The 24,345-nt window shown below is 45.1% G+C and overlaps 1 protein-coding gene across 1 annotated transcript in view; it reads left to right on the top strand.

Annotated features, from left to right (window-relative positions):
* The window catches only part of LOC102002634 (protein kinase C-binding protein NELL1), a gene marked incomplete at its 3' end in the record, with an annotated part of 791,170 nt that overhangs the window by 138,708 nt on the left and 628,117 nt on the right, over window positions 1-24,345 (top strand). Inside the window, exon 4 of the mRNA XM_013354877.2 lies at window positions 3,925-4,095. Coding sequence (XP_013210331.2) covers window positions 3,925-4,095 — 171 coding nt within the window. The remainder of the gene's footprint in view (window positions 1-3,924; window positions 4,096-24,345) is intronic.

Raw genomic sequence — 24,345 nt, 5'->3', positions numbered from 1 at the left:
AGAGAGAGAGAGAGAGAGAGAGAGAGAGAGAAAACAAACTTTCTTCAACCAGGTCCTACTCCAGTAATGCCACCATATTATAAATCCATCAGGGGATTGGAGCACTGACTTGGCCAGAGCCCTGTGTTGGCTCCAAGCACAGCTACCAACACGAGCCCCCTAGAAGCACTACAACCAAAGCACAGCACTCTTCTTCATATCATGGTGCCCCTTCCCACACCACAGCCTTCAGATCAGTGGCTGTCTCCTGCAGGTTGCTGCCAGGGCTATGCCACCTGCCCCTGTGAGCGGAGAGTTACTATCTGGACATACTGCTGTGCTTCTCTCAGCCTCTGTGAAAGTTTGGCCCAGGTGCCCCTCAGCCCAGTGGTTTTGCCATCCCTGGGGACACATCAGCAGGTACCTAACGTAACTCTTCAAGCGCATGCCATCTTGAATTGTATTCAGGTAGTTTGAGGTGCATGTGGTGCTATCGGAAAAGTCACCCCGAAATTCAGGTTTCCTCTGTGAAGCACTCGAGTGAGTCTCTTTCCTCAGAGCTACATATTTGTGATGACTACAAGGCAATCACTTACTCCCGTGCTTTGTACAGAGATTTTTTTTCGATAGCCTATTTGTAACACATTAAGTACTTGCTCAGTGAGGCCGTAACCCCAGGAACAGTGATTGAATCTGGTTAAATGCACTTACCCCCATCTTAATGATCCTATCAGCCATCTTATTGTCATGGACTGAAGTCCTTTCAAGGTCAGGTCACTTCTCCCAGGAGTCTCTTATTGGTCAAAATAATTGTGATGTGTGGATGTTGGTGAGGTCTCAGAAGATCATGGTGCTTTCCTAGGCTGGAGCTGTGTCCTGGTGTTAGGCATGCTCTGTGTCTTGATCATGTGAGAACTCAATGCAAAGTGGTCATAAAAATGCACTTGGCAGGTTCAAGGCATGTAGGCAGAGACTGCTCATTCATTCCTGGTTGCCCAGACCTAAAATAATCGCACAGAAACTATTATATTAATTGCAACACTCCTTAGCCTATTATGTCAGACTTCTTATTAACTAACTCTTACATCTTAAATTAGTCCATTTATATTATTATATGTGTTACCATGAGGCTCATGGTTTACTGGTAAATTACAGCATCTGTCTCCTTCGGTAGCTACATGGCATCTCTCTGAAATAAAATATATATTTATTTCAGTCTCTATATTTTTCCCTGTCACAGGCCAAAGCAATTTTATTCATTAGCCAATAATTGTAACATATATACATAGAAGCACATCCCACATCATCTCCCCCTTTTCCCTCCAAATAATAAGGAAGATTTTAACTTTAACATCATAAAATTGCATATACAAAACAGTTATCAGATAAGAATTATAGTTGCAATATTTCTTTGTGAGTGTGAAGTTTCATACCTAATTTATCTATTTATCATAACTAAGGAAAACTATAACTATCTGTTTTTCAATTCCATCAAAGATCCCAGAAGGATATAATAATACCTAATTAAATAGAAAGTGTATTGTAAGCATCTCCCAAAACTCTAGAATTGACAGAGACATCTTATTGTCTGGACAGTCACCCAAAGTTCTTCTGCAATGTTGGGATGTCCCATCTTTAGCCTATAGGCCTGTAGCATCCAGTAGGAAATTTGAAAGACTCTTTTGCCTATATTGGCAATTTATCAGTCACTTTCATGTGTGTCCTGCAGAATGTCTGGCAGACTTCTTCATGAAGCACGAACCCAATAGGGCTGTCTCACCTTCTTTAAGCAAGTTCAACAGTCACTTTTCTGTGGGTCTTGCATGTTCAGTTCATACAGCATACTTTCAAGCAGTGTGCTGGGAACTGGAACCAAATCCAGCAGAAAAGAGAGCTGCGGACCTGTTTTGTCTGCACTTGTAGTACATGAGACCACACCCAAATGGTGTGTGGAATATTAATTATTCCTAATTAGCGTGAACTTGGGCATGGAAGCTGGCTTTTGTGTTTGGATGATCTCTTCGGCCTGATCCTTTGAGCAGTGGGGATGAGGTGGCTGTAAGGTGGTTTCCCCTCTATATTTCCTTTGGGAATAATCCTTATGAGCGATGAGCAAGAAACGCTCCTTCATTCTCTGACATGATTTGAGTCATGTCCAAAGAGGCTGATTTTCATGATGGCTTCATCTAGTCCTCACCAGTGATGACTTTTGTGTTTTAGATTTAGCACAGTTAAGCTTGGATCTGGTCAGTTCAGAGGAAACCTGTAGCTCCTTCCAACTACAAGAATTATACCTGCTTCCTGTCTAGGTGAATGCCACTAGAGTCGCTAGAGTCTCTAGAGCTGCTAGAGCCACTAGAGCTGTATGCTGCTGTATGTGAATACGAGCTGAGCTTCTGCCCAGTATGACTTAAGGGAATTTTCTGGTGCCTAGGAGATGCCAGTGACCTGAGGCACAGGGAGGGGAATGTGTATAATCCTAAAATATCATGTTTTTCTCCCTACTTCCTCCCCTTTAATCCTTCCCTCTCCTTATCTCCTTCCCTTCCTCCTCTTCTTTCCTCCCATTTCCAATCTTTTCTTTCCTGATATAGTTGCATGTAGCCCAGGCTAGCCTCAACCTCACTATATATTGTCAAGAATGACCAACCATAAGCAGCTCTGATCCTCTGGATTCTACCTTCTTATCAATGGAATTGCAAGTGTGTGTTGTGGGAATACCTTTCCAATAGTTTTTTTTTTTTTTTGAGTACCAGCTTTAGGGTGTGGCTTCTGAGTGTGGATGTGATCTCTTATAAGGGAGATGAAGGGTCTCTCTCACTCTCCAGGAAGGTTGGAGCAGAAACAAGCTTGTGTGTTTGTTCATATCTCCCTGGGGCAGAGCAGTGGGGCATGGCGGCTTTCACCTTGTCCTGTATTGTGAGTCTGTGATTCCCTTTGAATCCCGTTTCCTTTTGCATCCTTATAATTAAGACAATTTGTAACTCTTGCACTGCCTCTTGCTTGAAGTATGTGCATCACATCTATTTATGCTGTGCTAGGGAAGGAACCTTGGGCTTCACAGACGCCAGGCAAACACTGTCCACTGGGCCACACCATCAGGTCAGAGCCTCAGTCTTTCAATCTTTAGAAGGGGATTTTTATGCAAACGTTTTAGGATATGATGGGAGGCAAATTGGAATGTGTGTGTAAGATGCTAGTGCGCAGGTGGCGGTGAGGTCAGTCACATTTCAATGACAGTGAGGATACTTGCGAGTTATAGGAGACAATATCCCCAGCAAGCCATGGAAGTGCCAGCCCTAGCACATAAGTGGTGTCAAAGAATTTTACGTGGTTCTGAAAAACATGGGGTCAATCTTAGGAAGGAAGACTCAAGCTACACACTTTACACTGTGATAATCATAAGTACTGATTCACGTGTGAGTGACTGTCACCTCTCTCTCCCACCATCTGGGCATCTAAAGAAATCAACTCCCCAGGGGGAAGAACAGAGAAAGACTTAGCTTGTCTCTTCACCCTAGCATGGATTTAAATCTCAGATGCCCAACCCAACTTTTTTTTTTCCTTAGTAATTCTTGGAAAAGTTTAAATGGCAGTTCTAAAAACAAACATCAGTAAAGCCTTTTCACACGAAGGCCCCTTTCGGTCAATAGAGAGAGGCTGCTGAGCTGCAGTTTTAAGTATCTTGGAAGCACAGCTCCAAGCTCTGCTAAGCCAGCGGGTTTCCACCTCACTGTGGATCACTTGATCTCCATGCCAGGAGCGCAGTTAGAAGGGCTCTCAGGCAATAGATGGAGTGGGCTCCATACTGTACACTTGATTTCGGGCCATGGCCTTCTGGGCTGTGTTTACCTAGTTTTAGATTCCAAGAAACCTGGTAACGAGGATGTGGGACTGATGAGTGCCACGATGTCCTGAACTAATGTCTTTGTTCTTTATGTGCAGCTATTTTGAATTGGAGAGCAGTGGCCCCAGGGAAGAAATACGGTACCATTACATACATCGTGGGAAGCCCCGGACAGAGGCCCTACCCTACCGCATGGCTGACGGACAGTGGCACAAGGTTGCACTGTCCGTGAGCGCCTCTCACCTCCTGCTTCATGTCGACTGCAATAGGTATGTTTGACTTTGCTCTTCAGTGACTCTACCCTTCAAATCCCATCCTGTGTGGGAAGGGGGGATGTTAAACTCCCTTCACCAAAACCAGGGGACGTTAATTGTCATTTAACCTCCTGAATGGGCCATTAGGCATGCTGAAACGACCAACCGTAATACGATAAGAAAACAGTTCATTAAGATGAAACTGGATCCTGTGATTAGGAACAAATGTAAAAGAGGTTGATTACAGATTGGGGACTATTAACTGCCCCTCAGTGAGCTCTCAGCACTAGCTGAAGTTCCATGGAGCTGTGACCACAGTTAACTGTGATATATTGTTGAGTTCGTTCTGCTTAGAAGTGAGTAAGTCCATCTGAAAAGCTTTGCAGTTGATGTGGGTGATTTTATTTTGTTTTATCAAGTGCAGGTTTCTTAAGTTAAAGGGAGACTTCGTATATATATATACGTATATATATACATTTTACTTTATTTTATTATTATTATTAAACATTTCCACCTCCTCCCCACCTCCCATTTTTGTCCCCCATCCCTCCCACTATCCCTCCCCCTAAAGGGAGACTTCTTAAAGAGGCTTTCTTTTACTCTTTTATGGTCGAGACCTCCCATGCTCTGCAGGAGATGGGGTGTGCTGGCTTATCAGTGGGGGGCAGTGTCACCTGGATGGGTGGAGCTTCCTAGGGGGTTGTTAGCTGTGGTGAGTAAGAAGTACTGTCCCCCATGTCTGTCTCTGCAGGCAGGGTCACTGATAGCTCAGAGAAGAGGGGACCATTGGTCTCTGCTGTATCGTTTGTAGCTGGACAGCTGGATAATGGTGTTCAATGTTTTGATCTTTCCACCAACTGAAATTTTTTTTTGGATAGTGATTCAAGGCTAATGATAGATCTCTAGAGGTATTTTTTTCCCAACTCTAAGCTGTGTCTATGCATTATTATCTCAGCAGTGATGCTGTCAAAGTTAAAATGACTGTCCAGGCACAAGGCATGTTCCCTGGGGTGCAGAGGATAGGACAAGTGTGATCCGATGGCTTCTCTTGTACATCCCACCGAGACAGGGATGTTCCAAGGTCACTCTGCAGTGGACTGTCAATCTGACAAGAAGATGCTGCAGCATGCATCCCACTTCGGTGCTACAGTCTCCTCTAGAAGACTAGAGGACGGGAGACTTGTCTTAGGATCCAGGCAAGGTCTGCCATAGTGAATGCGACTTGATCTGTCTGGATATGATCTATTGAAGATGCTTTCGAGACATTGGAGGTATAAATGCTTTTAGTGGATATAATGTGCACGGACTTTCCAACTGAGAAGCCCCAAGGTTCTTGCCCTCTTCCTGCATTGCATTTGTATACACTTTTATTCCGAACGCTTTGCTATTCCTTGCCATTGCTCACTTTGGAGAAGAGGGAGATAACAGAACGTGTCTGCTGAGTTAGTGTCTCACTCTCTCAAATTCTTGGTGTGATGTTCTCCTCGTCCTTCTCCTTAGCCACTTGCTGGTCGCGTGAGTTCAAGCAGCTTAATTCCTTTGCATCTTGGTTTCATCTGCCTTTAAATGGTACTCTTTGTGTTCACCCGTATTCACCCATAGCACATAGTGCACACATTTTAGCTGACAACAGATAGCAGAGAAAATGGTGCTCTCCTTGATGCGTCCCCAGGAGGTGATGTAACCTTTGTGTAAACTCACTGTCTCATGCCCCCAGAGTGGTGAAGTTGTCTCACCCCACATCTGGGAGCATGTTCTGTCTGAGGCACTGTAGAACAGAAATGGAAAATATTCTGAGCCTTAGACCTTTGGTCCTTGGTCCACATCTGTCTTTGCTGCTGTCTCTTATTTTACACACTGTGACATCTTTGACCTTGCCTCCAAACCATTGCTATCGCCTGACCTTGGGTGGAGTGACAGGTAAGAGGTCGTGAGTATGGTAGCTTTGGGATTGGCTTTATTTTGGCAAATGGGCCTAGGGATGCCTATGTACTCCCTTTATGCTTCCTGGATATTTTTCACTCTTTGGCTAATATGGAAGATTGTAGGGGATGTTTGAGTTTGCTCTTGCTATAATAAACAGCATGACTGGAACAGCTTCAGGAGGAGAGTGGTCATTTCCACATCCCAGTACGTTATCAAGGGAAGCTGAGGCAGGAGCTCACATGCGGAATCTGGAGGCAGGAACTGAGCAGAGGCTGAGGAGGGATGCTGCTTACTGCCTTGCTCTCAGCCCACACTCGGCCACCATTTTTATGCAGCCCACACTCAACTGCTTGGGTATGGCAGTTCCCAGTGGGCTGGCTGCTTCCACACCAACTGGCCCCCGAGCCAGTCGGATGAAGGTGTTTTTTCTACTGAGGCCTCCTTCTTCCCTGATGACACTAACTTGTGTCAAGTTGACAACAAATTAGCCAGCCTGGAAGACAAGCATATGAAGCTATTGATAACTAGGAAGTGAAGGGCCCCCAATACAAACAGTTATTTTAGGTGAATTGGTGGGTAACAGGCCTAGAAAGAAAAGATACATTTTGATTCTTGTAGAGGAAAAATCTAGTATCATGGGCTCCAGAACAGTGGACTATATGTATGAATTCACCAAAGACACAGGCAGGCAGGGCCGAGTCTAACCGACTGAGGGTGGAGCTGAAGAAGTCTTGATTTTCAGCTGACACCTATGTTTGTGCACGTTTAAGGCCCCACGTGATAATTCAGTGCAGCATACCATGTATTTTATAAATCTGGGTAATTAGCTTTTATCTCCTCACACATTTATCATTGCTATATGTCTGAGATTCTGCTAGTCATTCTGAGATATAAACTTGTTGCAGACGAAAGTTATCCCTTTGAGCTGTAGGATTCTAAAACCAATTCCTATCTCTTTGTTATCTGACCCTGATTCCTGCCCTCTAGGGATCACTATTTTTTTTTCTTAATCTCTTTTAATGTTTTCAGCTTCCACAGTGAGGATGTGAGCTATTTGTTCTCATGTAGCTGGATGATTTCACTCAATATCGTAGTTTCTACTCGGAGTCACATTGTCACAAACGGTGGACTTTTGTTCTTATTGATAATGGATACCTCACTGCATGCATTTTGTAAAGCTCTCCCTGTTGGTTTTGTATAGGGAGTTTAGCCTTGGTTCACAGACTGGCATTCCAAGGCCACTGGCTAAGCGGGGTTGGGGAGGAGGAGGTGATGAAAAGGATGGATGCCGACGAGGAACCAGGGCTTGGAAAATCAAGCACTGGGGAGGATGTGTCCCCAAGTAGAGGATTCATCAAAGTAGTGCACAGTGCAAAAAACAGGCCCACTCTCTTCACAAGCTGCTCCCTAGTTAACAAAACCAAAACCAAACAAGTTGCCCCCAGCAAGCACAAGCTGGCCCGAGAATGACAGCGGCTCTGGCCCTTGAACTGATGTGCTGGTCTACCCCGCCTTGTCCAGGTAATTTCTGTGATGAGTGAAGGTCACAGAGATGTTTTCTGTCCTTCTGGCTGTGCCTTTCACTCCACCTTGAGATCTTTTTCCTTTTCTTTTTTTTTTTTTTAAATCTTTCTTATCCTGTGTAATTTTTTCTCCCAATCCATCACTCATCAGAGTCTAGTTGGTTAGATGGAGATGATGGACCTAAATTGACTGAGCAGTTACTGTACTTGGCCACTGACTTTAGGATGAGGGAGTCTAGATTACTGGTGATGCTGCCATTGATGGACACTGCACTAGGTTCTGGACCCAGGTCTGACTGTGATGTCTGCTGTGACTGCTTAGGTCTAACTGTGAGTGTCTACTGTGACTGATTGCTCAGGTCTGACTGTAATGTCTGCTGTGACTGCTCAGGTTTGACTGTGATGTCTGCTATGACTGCTCAGGTCTGATTGTGATGTCTGCTGTGACTGACTGCTCAGGTCTGACGGTGGTGTCTGCTGTGACTGACTGTTCAGGTCTGACTGTGATGTCTGCTGTGACTGCTCAGGTCTGATGGTGGTGTCTGCTGTGACTGACTGCTCAGGTCTGACTGTGATGTCTGCTCAGCCAGACAGTGGTGATGGCTATCACTACATTTACAACATAAAGAAAGTCAGGGATGGCTCAGGGGCAGAAGTTTACTCCTTTCTAGCATTTTCTTTCACAATTCCTATGTGGACTCTAATGAACTTGTGTAGGGGATTGACCTGTGTTATTTAACATCTGCTTCTGGATTGGTAGTGTACTAAGCTAAGCAGTTCTCGATAACTGTTAGTGACTGCTTTATTAAGCTCTTGCATTCAAAGATGAAAAAGGCTCAGAAAAGGCAGGTAACTAAGTTCCATTCCCATAAGCATGAAACCCTGAGCTGGGAACCACCTCCCAAACCTTAGACATACCATGTCTCGAGGTTGCCTTCATTGTGTGCTAACATTCCATGCTGCTCAAGATGAAGTCACAGTGGCAGGGAGTCATCCAGGGCAGAGGTGCTGTAGAAGGTGTGAAGAGCATTCTAGATCACCGAGCCTACAGAATGGGAGGGAACTTGGTTATCCTGCAGTCAAGGGGTTAGTGCCTGGGGGTTTGAAGGGGAAATGTCTCTTACAGGTCCATTTTTGTGGGCACTTGGTCCCCAGTTAGTTGGGGAGGCTATGAAACCTTTAGGAGGCATAGCCCGGTTGGAGGAAGCATGCTCGTGGTGGGGGTTGGGTTGAGATTTTGTAGCCTGGCTCTACTTTTAGTGTGCAAATGAAATGTAATCTCTTGGCTTCTCACCCCTGCTTCCACTTCTTCTCTGCTATTATGGACATCTAACCCTCGGGAACCATAAGCCCACATAAATGCTTCCTCAAGTAGCTTCTGGTTGTCTCAGTACAGCAACAAAAGATAACCAATTTAGTATCTATGTATGAATTACAAAAATTACCCCAGGCATTCATGACCAGGCCAATGAAAGGAGTAGACTGTTCTCAAAATAAGTACAAATGGCCGCACTTTCTAAAGTGTTCATCATCTTTAGTCCTTAGCAAAATACAAATTAAAACTGCATTGATAATTCTGTCTCATACCTGTCAGAATAGTTATCACTGAGAAAATAAATAATAATAATAATAATAAATGCTGGGAAGATGTGAAGAAAGAGGAACCCTTATCCACTGTTGGTAGGAGTGTCCCTGGTATAGCACTGTGGAAATCAGTGTGTTTGAGTCTCAAGAAACTCAAACTAGAACTGCCATATGACCTGGCTGTACCACTCCCCAACATACCCAAAGAACTACACCCTACCACAGGGATACTGACATCTCCATGTTTACTGATGCTCTATATACAATATACAGTAGCAAAGAAACAATACCAGCCTAGATGCTCATCACCTGATGAATACATCACTAAATGTGTCTAACATACATGACAAGACTGAAATTATGAAATTGTCAGGAAAAATGAGTGGAGCTGGAAAATACCTTGAGTGAAACAATCCAGTCTCCTAAACCACAAACCAGCAGGTTCTGGAGCTGAGGACTCTGGACGGTGACTCCTGAGAGAGGAGAAAAGGCTCCAAGGAATACACGTGACATGGATGTGGAAGGGGTGCGGTGAAGTTGGGGTGGGGCAGGAAGACGGGGAAGGGAAGTCAGTGTGAACCAAGTCTGTGTGAAATGATATAAGGAACACACCCTATTTCTTTGCCAGCTAAATAATAAATTATTTTTTCCTCAAAAAGATGAAGCAATTTCCCAGGCAATTGCATTATTCTGAAGCATTTTAGTCTGTAAGGGTTCCCTTCCCCCTCCCCGCTTTTAAGGTTAGAATTGAGAAATGGAGCTAATTGCACAAATTATCACAAGGAAAGTAGCTGCTATTTTAGTCCGTAGGCAACACTCTCCGCCGACTGCTGAATCTCGCACTTTTCCAACCGCTTTGATTCTTCTGCTGGGCCTGCTTAACAGCTCCAGGTAGAGACCTTGACTGAGAAATCAGAGAACCAGCTCATTGATTGGCTAGGCTGGTTATCTCCTTTTATTTTATTTTTGAGCTACCTTTTGTTAATAACCTCCAGTAAATTTAGAGGCAATTCATGGTTGCTAGGTGGAGGAGAGGCTCATGAAGCCACACCCTTTCCTAGGAAGGGTGATTAATGGATGCTGAGATAGGGAAGACGTTTTCTTCAGTAGTGTAGCCATGGGTAAGTTGCTCATGTTCCTGTAAATAACCCCTTACCTGGGCTCAGTCAGCAACCCTAGTTAAACTCATTGGTCACCAAAGCAAAACAAATAACCAGGCGTGAACGTAGAAAGGTGGGCTTGGTTTTGAAGAGGAGGTGTGTCAGTAGGAGTGGTGAGACAGGGCAGTGAGACAGGGTGAGACAGGGCAGTGGCGGGTTCTAATGCACTATGTACATGTATGGGCGCCATCGCGAACTCCACCTTTATGTGTTATTAATAGGTGCTGATAAAATAGTTTCTGGCCAAGTCTACCCTCTGTATTCTCAGCTCATGGGGCAGCATAGGCCCATGACTCAAAGGGCATCAACATGGGATACACATATGTAGCTTTTTGTCTACCTCACTAACCATAAAAAAGATTTTCTTTCTTTTATTTGGGGACTTTTAATTTCCTGTTAGCCCATCAAATCAATTGGTTGGCTATACTGATTCTACCAGGCTGTGTAGAACTCAATAAACATGAGCTCTAGCCACCAGGATGTTCATAGCTTTTAAAATGAGTTCTCCGAAGCCCACTCTGAAACCATCACCTCTCCCTCAGTAACCATCCATGTCCTGGATATCAGGGGCAGTCCAACCTTAGACCAAGTCTCTGTGCGTTGGCTGAGATGGCAGCATATAGTGGCAGCTGACCTTCAGAGAGAAATGGAAAGAGTCATGTCCTGACATCCTTTCTATTGCTTTGGTGAACACAATGACCAAAGTCAACTTGGGGAGGAAAGGGCTTATTTCATCTTATGGTTTGTAGTTCATCGTGAAGGGAAGTCAGGATAGGAGCTCGAGGTAGGAACTCAGGAGTAGGAGCTGAAGCAAAGGCCATGGAGGAATGCTGCTTACTGGCTCACTTGCCATGACTTGCTCAGCCTGCTTTCTTGTACAACTACATGCCCAGGGATGGCACTGCCCGCGGTGAATTGGGCTCTTTCATGACAATCATTAATCAAAGAAGACTTGTCTACAGGACAATCTGGTAGAGGAACTTTCTAATTTGAGGTTTCCCCTTCCCTGACGACCTGAGCTCATGTCAAGTTAACCAAACCTAACCAGCTCAAGCCCCATCTGTTGTATCAACCTTTGATTGCTGTGGTCCTGTGCTTGTTGGCAGTGAGGGAATGGGACCCTGGGAACTGAACTCCGCTCATAAGCCTGGCCAGCCATGAAGCTCTGGATTCTTGTTCAGACTTTACAAAAGCATGTTTGGCCCATGCAAGTGCATACACACACACACACACACACACACACACACACACACACACACCTACACCTGCAACCTGGTTGTCACTGCAAGTTAGCTCAGTGATTCTATCCTATCTTTTATGTGCATTTGTGTTTGCTGCGCATATATCTGTGTGTGTGCTTGGTGCTGGCAGAGACCAGAAGAGGGTGTTAAGTCTTATGGGACTGGAGTAACTGGTTATGAGCCTATATATGGGTGTAGGGGATTAGATCCTGGCCCACAGGAGAGCACCCAGTACTCATAACTGCCGAGAGACCTCTCCAGCCCCTCAGTGATTACACTCTAGATGATAAATATATTGAACATTCTATTTGTTTACACAGAGGAATCCAACCTTTGCACCCAGATGATTTTGTAATGCACGTAGGATTGAAAACTAAGCTCATTATAAACCACAGAAAAAGCCAGTAATTTGAGGTTTCTGTCTAATATTCTTCAGCACTTTCAAGATTTGAGCATCTGTTTATACACGTAGATTTTTTCATAATGGAATGTGTTGATATGGCATTTTCCACAGAACCGCTGAAGTATCTACAAATATTGTCTTATTAAGCCTCACGTTCCTCCAACTCGTTAAACCATTTGTGAGATGAACTCCATGAGTTTTATATAAACACTGATGCAGTATGATGGGGCCATGAAGAAATGTCTGGCAAAGGCCCCAGGGAGCAGCCAAGACGTCCTGGCTCACTAGCTCTGGTTTCCCCACTTGATATATTCTTTACACAGGAAACAGAAATGCGTACCACATCTCATTAGCAAAACTCATTAAAATGAAACCAGGTAGCTAGCATATGTCTCATTCCAACTAAGACAACAGCTCTAAATTCTCCATCTACGAAGAATCACAAGCACGCTGGGAAGATAGGACATAACCATGCTCAAGTAGAAGAACCAGAGTAAGAGGGATTGCCGTGTTCTGGGGCTCCCAGATAGAAGAGCTACCGGGATCTCAGGGGCCTGTGCAGTAGCCTCCGTTTCTCACTGTCCCAGGTGAAATGAATGGAGGCTTCTGAAGCTTCACAGGAGCGTGGGAGCTGTCAGCCACGTCTGAGTGGCGCACGTTCTTGCCGCAGGGAGGCACAGGCGGTCACAATCTGGTAACAGTAGAATGTGTGTGTGTGTGTGAGAGAGAGAGAATGTATGTGAAGGAGAGGAGGCCTACGGAGGGCAGAGGAGGAAGCATGAGAGAGGGAGAAAGGCAAAGGAGGAGTAATCGTCCATGTGTTTTATATTCTAGGCGCGAACGCCGCGATTTCACACAGGCAGAGATGAATTCTTAAACTCTCGTCTTGGTTTTGCCATTTGTAAAATGTGATTTCATGCAGTTGTGTAGGAAGGCTTGTGGAAGGCAATCAGGACTTAGTTTGCTCATTCTTTCGTTGGCCAGGAACTGTGCTCGCGTGCGTTTGTAAAATAGGGACCATTGTGACTCTCTTACCACAGAGCTGAGGGAATGTAGCTGGAGGGTGCATGTTCAAGCAGAATATTTCAAGCTGCACTCAGTAAGTCTTGTGGCATGGAAAAGACTTTAAAGTTTGAGGTTGGAACAAGTGCAGTTCAGTCAGACTTGCCGGCGAGAGTGGCTTATGTTCCAGATTCATGGTGCAGTGTAAGGCTTGAGGCCAGTCAGGTCCCCGGAGTTATCATGATTGACAGCTCTCAGGAGTAGCTCTCTGGTAGTTTGCCTTGGTTTCGTAGTCTTAGTATAGCATGGTAATGCCTGGCTTTTTGTGATAGCAGAAGCACTTTAAAGAGGTGTGATGGAGGCAAAGCAGGGAAGAAGATCCCAGGGTGAGGACGCCATTGCTGGTCCTCACAGAGTTTGGAGAATGTGGTATAGCAACTTACTCTCTTTTTTTCCCATTTTTAGTGGGATCAGAATTCAGAATTTACCCCTCCCACTGGGAGCTAAAATTATGGTTTATGAGAGACTGCAAAACTACTGCACAAGGGAAATAATGCATTACAGTTTTCTGGGTCTTCTAAAGACTCCATGGATGAACAAAACAGTGTTTTGCCTTGAAAACCTGGCATGTTAGCCAGCAAATACTGGACTGAATTGACCTGAAATAAATGGCTAAATTATATAACTCTGAAGAAATTACTCTCTGTCTCTGGGCTTTCTTATGCTTTTCCTTTTCCTTAAGATTTATTTTTATTTATGTGGTGTTTGTGTGGGTATGTGTGTGTGTGTGTGTGTGTGTGTGTGTGTGTGTGTGTGTGTTAATGCCACGTGTGTTCAAGTGCCCACAGCTGCCAGAAGAAGGCATCAGATACCCTGGAACTGGAGTTACAGGCAGTTTTGACTGACACGTGAGTGCTGGGAATTGAACTCATGCGCTCTGGAACTCATACCACTTCTCCATCCCCTGGGATCCACTTTTCTAGTGAGGAATTAAAAAGATGTAACTTTCAACTCTACTTCCAGTTTCGGCCTTCCGGGTGTCTCTGATTTTATTTTACCCAGATGTAGATGGGTCTTACATTTTCCCTTCAGGACTCTGGACAGTTCCATAGCCCAGCATGTCTAGACCAGGGCACTTCCATAGTGGACCAGTAGGGGCTCTACAGTTCTGTGTTGTTTGCTTGTAGGTGCACAGATTGGAATTCACTTTCCACAAATGCTTGCTTTTTCTTTCTAACTAGCTGTCTCTCACCTTGTTGAAGTAGCTGCTAACCATACAGTTTGGATGTCGAAGGATGTCGAGACTGTGGATAACCTTGTGGGTGGAGGTGAAGGCTGGTCTGGGCATGCAGGCCTCGGTAGTGTGTTGACCTACGAGAACAGCAGTATACGCTAGGAAGCAGATGTCACATAGTTGTGCTCTTGAAATAACATAGCATACTCGGAATACTGAAAGGGAAAGAAGCCCCGAGAGTCTGCTTAGTTACCAAGATTGGAAGAATAATGAGAGCGAAGAGGCAGAGCTAGGTGGCCGATAGGATGCATTCAAAGTTGTGGCAGAATGGCAGGTGGTCTTTCAATTGTTAGGACATGCTAGATATGCCAAGGTCCAGTGCGTCCTTCTACCCGGGGTCCCCATCCTCTTGTCTCTGGATCCTGTGGCTTATTCATTTCCACCTCATTAGGTGGACTTCAGGCTTAACTTTCCCCCGTATTCATCTGCATCCGTAGCAGGCCTATTTCTAATTTTGTCTGTTCGGGAACCTTCCTCTTTTCCTCTTGTACCCTGATGGGTTTAAATATCTCTTTTGTCAACTGTGACCTCTGTGGCATTGAGATGTAGGAGGTTGGAAAGATTAACCGAAGCAGACATTAGGAGCGCCTTCACCACCCTCTCCATCAGCCTGGATGCTGAGGCTTCCAAAGGTGCAATGAAGAGGGCAAAACACAATAGTCTTCCCTTTAACTAATGACTCGTTGGTTGAAGCTACCGGCAGATCAACAGGAAGCTCTTTTATTACATCTACAATACTTAAGGTATATTTGAATTGAGAGAAAAATAAACACCCTTTGTAATCCAGCGACTTCATCTATGGCCTTTTGACACATCTCGTAATGTCACCGTGGCGGCTCTGCAGAAGGGGCATGGGAGGGCAGCGGCCACAAGACAGAGAGCATTGATGCCTGCGCCTTTATCGGGATCGTTTACTTGTTCTTTTGATGGATATGCATTGGTATTTTTAAGAGGAAAAAAACAGAGATGAGGAGATAGAAAGCCAAATGAGGATACACATGATGGGATTCTATTTGAAGAAACGCACATCTGTGCACGCCCTAGTGCTCTCTGTTTCTTTTGTGTTCACACTTGCTGGATGGAGAAGCGCTGAGGAATAAAAGTTGCATGTGCCATGAGGACTTTTTAATTGAAAAAAAAATTGCAATGGCAGCATTTGTTTTCCAGTCATACTAGAGGTGCTGATGTTGTCATTGAAAAGAACTCGTTTTCATCCCCCAAGAAATTAATTTATCTCCCTGGAAGCTTTAATTAAACTAATGTTATAAATATGAGCAGCCAGAGCTGCCGGATGCCAGAGAGCATCATGGCTGCTGGTGGTTACCTGCTTTTCTTCTAGGGCTGTGCTGGGTTCGGACATGAGGATGAGAGGGCAAGGAAAGGAAAAATGTCTGTACACACTTCCCTGAGCTGACGCTGGAGACAGCAGACTTGTGTGCCCCTGTGCAGCTATCTAAACTTCTAGAGTGTCTCTCCCAGCAGGGGCTTCAGATGTACTTACCCAGGTCACACACCGAGGCCCTCACTTCGGTGTGTTCCTTGGCAATTAGAGTGGAAATAATTCCCCTTCTCCTTAAAGGGCCTGAGTGATGCTGTCTCGAGTTTCCCCAGGAATGTCAAGATGCATCCCTGCTCATTAGAGCCGATTAGCTCGAGTGTATCACTTTCCTGACAGTAAATCTCACACATGTGCACTTCCAGGCTTTGAGTGGGGACCCATCAGTAGGCTTGTTGGGGACACTTAGACTGCCTGGATTACCCCAATGGAATTTTAGTTGATTGGAGGTAAACAGCTCCAGGCCCTTAGCTGAGACACTTGGTACACTCTCGCTAAGAGCGGCTTTCCAGGTCGGACGCTGTCTTTGGCTGAGGGAGAAGCAAGGAAAGGACTAAGGAATACAAAACCCAAGTTCCTGGAGTCCCTTGGCGTTTTAGCCGCAGAGGCCCAGGGCCATTCTGGAACTCGCACTTTTGCTCAATTGCTCTGAGCTGAGGTGGATGTTTCGTATTCCTTGAGAAATGGGGGTCATGGACACTGGGGACCCACGGTAGGTAGCCCTGTGAGACAGACGCTCAAGCATCTTATAGACAGGGACTTTTGGGATCTGGGAAGTCATTTGTTCAAGCTTCACAGAGGGTCAGCAGCAGAGCCGGCTCAGAGCCCATTTTTAGAAAGTCGGTTCTCTCCTCGTCGCCCATGCTGCATCTGGAGCCACTCAAGAGAGCACAGTGGCTATCTCTGGGCCAGTGTAACACCCGATTTTGTGTTACACCCTCGGTACAGTTCGCGCACCACTGTACTGTACACGAGTCGGGCAAGGGCCTGGAGACTGAAAGAACACACAGAGAGACCTGGGTCATTCGAAAGATGAGCCGAATGCTGTTTATTCAACCTTGGGGAAATCCTTATATACCTAGCTGCTGCACAAGGATTTCCGCCCAGGCAGGTGGGAAATTACCACACCAAAGATGGAGTCAACAATGCCCTACAGCTAATCACCAGGCAGGGCAGGGGCAGCACAGGAACAAACAGAATGCTTTAGTTAGCTGACCAGAAACTGTCCTCAAGATGAACCTCAGGAACAAGGGTAGACCCGGGCCCTACAGGCCAGACCTCAGGACTTGGCTTTCTCCTTCTTCCTTGCCTTTCCTGACTCCTCCCAAGGCTCTTTCTTCCCCTTGCTTCTCTCCACGTGGCAGGGTAGCACTTCCCATTTCTCAGATAAGAGTCTCACTGTGCTGGTAGAATCTTTCCAAATGGAAGAAAGGCCGAGCCTTATGTGTCTCTAAGTCAAGGAGCTGACTTCTTAGGAGAGAACTTCTGGTTTGGACCAAGATGACCTTTTCTAGAAACCAATTTATTCCAGATCAGAAGGACTTCAGACTCAAGGAGGCCTGAGTGTTGTTGTCTTCAGGTCCAAAGACTTTTCTCTTCTTGTAAATGGAAGTGCAAGGGTCACAATTTCAATGTCATGATGATGTGGCCTGTCACCCTTATGAGATTTGTATGCCTTGCCTGTGGCTCGGTGAGGATGGGTAATGACCAGGGACCCGATCTGCATTGATGTCTGACTGCAAATGAGCCATTTGGCCATTTCTTTGGATGTGGAGTGAGTGGTCCACACCATTCTCCTCCGTTACATGTGCGGTTTTATATTCTTCCCATATAAATTTTGATACTTTCTCTTTCAAGGTGATAAACTCTATTTTTTCGAGGTGACATTGTAATTGCTATGTCTCATTAAAAACTACTGGCAGTGAAATAATGTGCTGGGCAGTGGAGAGCCCATACTTAGGAGGGCATTAGTCATTATTGCTTCTTTTATTGGTACCTAATTAGATATGTAGTAGAGCCTGCAGGAGCTAATCAGAGAGCTAGGGGAGCACACTGAATTCTGCGTGGATTCCACGGATGGAAACTTATGGATGCTATGTGGGTGCATAAAGGCGTTACCTCGCAAATTGGATCACCGTGTTCCCTCCGTGACAGACTCACCCTGCCAGTGCCATCTTATACAGGTTTGGATCCTTAATACAGCTTACACAGGAGTGTGAAGTCTGGTTCATGGTCCCCTCTCCGGTTTCATCTTGTTCTTCCCTTCTTGATTTTCCAGCCTCAAGTTCCTCTGCTTCTTTGGGTGAAGCATAGTGGCTTAGGCCACTGGATCCTCGTACATGACATTTCTGAAATGCTGGGTTTACTCCTGTTTATTCTTAACTGTCAAGATAGTGTTTTACATAATATAGAGTTCATTTTCTACCAAGTATTTTTACATAGCCATCCATCCATCCATCCATCAATCATCTAGAGTGTGTGTGTGTGTGTGTGTGTATACACGTGCCACAGTATACATGTAGAGAATGAAGGACAGTTGTTGGAATCAATTCTTTTCTTTTAGCATGTGGGTCCCGGGAGTCCCAGGAGCCTAACTCAATGGTGTGGGAGAATTGTCTGTATTCTGTCAATCTGTTTATTTTAAATAAATGCTGATTGGCCAGGCAGGAATTATAGGCGGGAAAACTAGACAAAAAGTAGAGGTGGAGCAAAGAGAACAGGAGTATTCTGGGAAGCAGGAAGCTCCCTTCGCCATTCCTGCACAGACTACCGAAAAGCAAGAGGTAATCTGCCAGGCTGAGAATGGTACCAAGCCATGTGGCTAACATTGATAAGAATAATGGGTTAATATAAGCTACAAGAGCTAATAAGAAGACTGAGTTAATGGGCCAATCAGTTTTATAACTTATGGAGATCTCTGTGTGATTTACTTTGGGGCTTGCCGTCTGTGGGGTATCAGGCAGGACAGAAACCCCAACAAGCAGGCCCCTCATGTTACAACTCAAGTTATCAAACTTGGTGGCACGTACTTTTATTCTCTGAACCATCTTGTTATATTTTGCTTATTTGATTGGTCTCTGCCCAGGTAACAAGGATGCAGAAGGCTCACTTTTGCACCCACTAATGCCTCCCACAGAGTAGTCACCAGAGCTACTCAGATGTGTTCACAGGTATTAGGATAGATGACTAGCTGGAAGAGATGCTCTTGGTATCTATTCTTGGCATTTAGTCTATGCGCCTAGCCTTCCAGACAGTTATAGCAGTTAAGTCTTCTTTCTTTTACTGCTCTCTCCTTGTCTGTCCTTCAGATTATTCATTCAAGGTTGTGTTGAGGACCAAGTGAGAACCTGTATGTGAATATGTGCTGGAAATTTTGGTGTGCATCACACTCCTTGTGTGTAAGCACGAGGGAAAGTGGAGAGGAATGGTCCCAGCCTTTCTGCTTTGGCATTTGTGGTGCTGGCTTATTCCAAAGGAGGCAGTTAATTAACATCCAGCCTGTGGTGCTTTCTGGGCCTGATTCACAGCACATGGTGAGCCACGGTGCCCTGCTCTGCAGCTGAATTTACACATGGCCTGTGTTGGTGGGATTTCTGGCAGGCATGAAGTGGGTAATTTATAGATGGAACACAAGCATAAACCAGTCACAGGTGAGAGCGAGAGATGTGTGCCCTGTGGTGGAGTGGAGGCAGAGCTGGGCTCGGTTGATCTGTTCGCACGGTGGACATGTCAGCCCTGAAAGACCCCAAGTCTGTTTCTTAAAACTGCAGAAATCTTTAATAAATAAATAAATTAATTAAAAAAACCCTGCAGCTGATGGACACAGCGGAGCTTTGTGTGGAGCCGAGGGTGACCCCTTATAGATGGTATCATCAACATCGCACACACAGTTTAATAGATCATTGTTGTGAGGCTTGATGGGTGTGCTCTTTGGTTTTTTAAATGAGAAAAGGCATAAGGTACTTAAAGCTACCAACTGTGCCTTTAATCCCACTGTGGAGAAGTGGTTATTTTTGAATAGTTATTTTTTTCTCCTTTCTCTAGGTTTCCTTTTTCCTTGAAGTATACAAACACATTTTTTTTTCAATAGTGAGATAGCATCACACATAAGGTTCTTCAACTGGCCTTTTCATTTAACAGAATATAATCCTGCTAGACTCTTGATCTGCAGCAGGCTCCCATTCAGGAGGAATGAGGCTGCTGTGGCTCTCCTAGGATAGTCTGGGCAGTTTGGCCCCTTGGCATTCAGCTGCAAGCTTGCAGCTGCCTGATTTGGGCTTCATACGCCCGGCTTGCCTGTCACATACAGTGGGGACTACCGAAACAGCCAGGAGGCCAGGAACCCTTGCTCTTGGGTCACGATATCCTATTTTAGCCGTGCAGTTAGGTGAGGCCATGCAGGTGGGTGGCTGAGATGGGAGCAACAACGTGAAAATGGCGTGTGCTGAAGCTTGTGTGTCTTAAATAGAGGTGCCCTGCTAGACCTGACGTTGTGAGGAGAAGTCAAGCTAGTCTTGTTCAAGGTGAGATGTTAGGTTAGCAGCAAAGTGTAGTTTAGTTTAGGGGTTAAGAACAAACATGTTTGGAGTTGGATGGAAATGAGTTTCAATTCTGGCTGTACCACAAAGTATAAGTTACTTAACCATATCTATCTATCTATCTGTCTATCTGTCTGTCTGTCTGTCTTTCTATCTCTATCTATATCTCTATCTATCTGTCTGTCTGTCTTTATATATATGTATATATATATATATATTTCACTTAATATAAGTGCTTTAGTGGGAGATGGGTAACCATAGCACCTTCTACATGGGGTTTTAAGAATTAATTGTGATAGTTTATGTCTAGCATCCTTAACAGTAGACAATAGTGGCATAAATAAGAGTATGCAACAAATAATAGATTTAGGCGAGGCTGTGGCAGGGATGTTTGTAGTCTAGATACGAGAGCTGAGAATGGGTCCTTTGTGTTCTTTGACTCTTCATACCCAGCATTGTCTCTAGATGTTTATCCTGGCAAAAGAGACAAATCTTGCCATGCTGTCATTGACCAATCATCTTTCCTTCCATGGTGTGTGTGTGTGTGTGTGTGTGTGTGTGTGTACAGTCATATCAATAGCTCAACTTCATTCCTAGAAAGACTTAATACATGCTCTAGTGTTAATGCTTAGTACCACCAGGAAGGGCCTTGCTTATCTGAGCAAAGAAGAGGTGACCAGAAGACCAAACAATACAGGTGCCTGGTGAATCAGACATTGATTTTATGCATGGCTGTTGCTGCTGCAGAGTCATTTTGAAAGGCCATGATCCAACCCCATCAGCCTGGGTACCATTTGTTTGGCCTTCTCTTTGGAAATCTGGCTTCATCTTTATCCTTTGCACCTACTCCCTCATAAGCCACTGGAACACAGACACGTATTCCTTATAAGTACCATGATGGGTGGATCTTGGGTTAGAGTTAAGACAAACCTCCTGGAGCCTTCTGTGTTTATTCTCATCTCCCAATACTCTTCCCTTCTTGGCGCATCGCCCTCTGGCTTCTGAGAGCATCTTCTCTGCATGCTCACCTGTTTGGGCAGTTTCTCTGTTTGCTGACCCTGGAGCTCCGTGGTTCCTCTGGCAGCTGCACTCCATAGCATCCTTGCTGACAGGCAAAAGCATGACCTTAGCTGGGCTGCACTCTCTCATCTTGACTCCTTGACAAACCTAGGCATTTCTGCTTTCCTGCTGTGCTTCACCTGTGTGTTAGATCCTGGCCAGTGTGGCGGGATCCTGCTTTTCCAGCCTCAAATTAGGGCAGCAGTGCTTTGAAATTTGATATCTCAGATGGCCTTAGAGTTTAACTCAGTTAAAAACCAGAGTAGTAAATGAATGCAACCTTTACAGTACCCATAAAACTGGTAAACATGCAAATGATGAGACAGAGCCTGGCTCTGAAGCTCATGCCTGCTAAGCACCTCACGGGAAAGGTGACCCAACATTGGCAAGATGAACGGTCACTTGGATTGACCAAAATACCACCTCTTTCAAAGCAGAGCATGTCTAAGTTTTAGCTGCAGTCATCTCCCCAGGGGAAGGGGTTGGAATGGAGGAAGTGATCTGGGAGCCTGTGCCGAGTGTCTTACATTTGCTTCTCCAGAAACACCCTCTGCCCTCTCGTCTTCTCTCTGCCCTGTCCTGTAGGCTGTCTGGGTTTCTCCTGAAATCTTGTATTAGCAGGAAGGATAGGCAGGGCTGGGAGGAATGGAGAGACCATTTATTTGCCTAGTTCCTCTGTAGCGCCACTGCTGCCTGCCCACCTCCCTTGTTAAAGGCCACCGGCTCTAGTCAAGTTTCTTGACCTTTTATACCCAGGAAGATAAGAGGTCATGCAGTGCCCTTAGCGTTTCGTAATTGTCAGGGCACCATACCATCATCCCTTTACACTTACTTAGCAGGCAGTGCTTAGTTGTGTAAACAATCCTTTTACTATATATTTATCATATTAACGATCCCCTTATTATATATTGACCACTTCTGTTGTCTTGTCTTCACTATATCTATGAACTGGGACTCATAAAGATGGCAGTTGAAGTTTGTCCAGGAGACTCAGGCCAATCTTCTCACAGGGATACTTGGACCTCCATGCTCATTGCTGCGCTATTTATAACAGTTAAGCTATAGAATCGGCTCAGGTGTCTGTCAAGAGAGGAATGTATATCACTGTCTTTTCAAATGATCAAATCTTAGCTCTTCCCAGTCAGGATACTGCATGTTATAGAGGATGCTCCGGCCTTTCTACTCTATCTGTGCCTTTGGGTGTGTTTTTACCCCTTCCTGTGAGTATTGAGCTTAGCATCAGAACTGCAGGGTGTTAGTAACGCTTGTGTTTACCCCACCAGCAGGGAACTCAGGGAGCAAACACTCCTAACTGTAACAGACGGTGCACAAAGGAGGCATTTGCATCACTCTGCCAGGTCAGGAGCTTGAAGGAGACACCAGGGAAGGTGCGAGGCTGGGCGGCTGCAGCATGAGATGGCTGCGTGCCCTCCCCCATTCTCTCTGCACTGTGCAGAAAAGCACCTTTGACAAGAGAATGAGCCAACAGATAGTTTTCCAAAGCTGATTTCACAGGATCTCTGCTTCCATTTACTGGAATCCTTAGAGCCGCTCCTTAGAAACACAGACAAGTTATTCTGTGGTGAGTTCATCCTCTGTTGAGATGGAGTCTATGATGAGGCCTTGGGGAAATAGAGCTATGTGGTCAGAAAAGGAGAGAGTATTAAAACAGTGCCGAGGTAAAGGAGCTTCAAGTCCGACCCCGGAGTCTCTGTTTGCTCATAGGGTACGTGACACTTGATAGGAGTAAGCTGTCTTGTTTGTGTCCATGGGCATCTGACTCTGTTTTCAAAGAGAAAGGGCATAGTACTTACCATGGGCTATGCTTGACTGGACTGCAGGAAGGCTGTGGCCACCTTTGCAAGGATCATTCTTTATCACACCCTTCCAGACACTGCCTTTCAAAGATTCAGCATCCCGTGCAATGGCCTTTGTCACTTCCTGAACTAATCGCAGTCTCTTGGTAAGTCTTTGTCTTACTTTGTGCCCCTAATGGAAACTGTTGGTCTCTTCCACTTGTTTGGTTTTAATGATGACTACTTGACATCAGGTACATTCTTGGCATGGATTAGGTACTCAGCAATATTTGTTAAATGGATAAATAAATTAATACAAGTAATTTTTAGTGAGATGGACATAAACCACAATTCTAAAGGTGCTTGATCATGTTATCTATTCATGGCAATGGAACAATGCTTAAGGCAGTGACCCCATGTTAAGAGTTTAATTAAGGCACTGTATGGACTTTTTCTGGCACATGGCAAGAACAGTTTTTAATTGTTATTACTGTTGCAAGTAAGAAAAACGGGATGTGGAAGAGAGAGAAAGGGAGAAGGAAAGTTTACTGAATAAGATTGAGTGTGAATCCTGGGAGACAGGAGAGACGACCTGGCCCCTTCCTGTGCTTCTCAGTTCTGCAGGACCTTGTCAGGAATCCCCTGTCTCCAGGAATCACGTGCAAAGTGAAGGCTTTGAACTTGATGACTTCTGTGCCCTTGAGTTGCAGTTAGTGCATAGGGTTGGGTCTGGAGGAGACACAGTATTGTATGTGAGACACTGGGCAATGCATGTGGGAGGATGGCATTGCTCCATTTCATTTCCCCCCATTATAACAACAGCTTATTAAGAGAAAGAATAGCATATTACCCATGACACTTCTACCCTGATACACACGTAGCAGGGGACTCGAATGGCTGTATGCTTGCTTCACTGATTGATTTGGTGGAATGTTAGTACTGGAAAGAGTTTTATTGGGTTCAAAAGAGAAGGGCAAAGCAAAGAATAATTCCTCTTTTAAAATCCTTGGTCGTCTTGGACATGTTTTCTGCTCTCATCTTCTGTCCTTCAGGAAAGAGAATTTGGAAATGCCTGGAAACAGTCCAATTGGTCAAGCGCTTTCTATGCAAGCCTAGAGACCTGAGTGAGATGTCAGAGCCCACAAACAAGCTGAGCACAGTGAGGTCACACTTGTAGTGCTCGTGCTGGGGAGGAAGAGTTGGGTAGACACTTGGAGCTTGCTGGCCAGACGGGTTAGCCCATGTGGTTAACTCTAGGCCACGAGCAACTCTGTCTCAAAACAAGGTGTGTGGAAGCTGAGGGAACAACATCCGAGGTTCTCCTTCGGCCTCTGCATGGGTGCATATAGATGTGCGTGAAACACACACACACACACACACACACACACACACACACACACACA

Source organism: Microtus ochrogaster, unplaced genomic scaffold, assembly GCF_000317375.1.
Source record: "Microtus ochrogaster isolate Prairie Vole_2 unplaced genomic scaffold, MicOch1.0 UNK76, whole genome shotgun sequence".
NCBI lineage: Eukaryota > Metazoa > Chordata > Mammalia > Rodentia > Cricetidae > Microtus > Microtus ochrogaster.
This window is presented reverse-complemented; position numbering and strand designations above follow the sequence as displayed.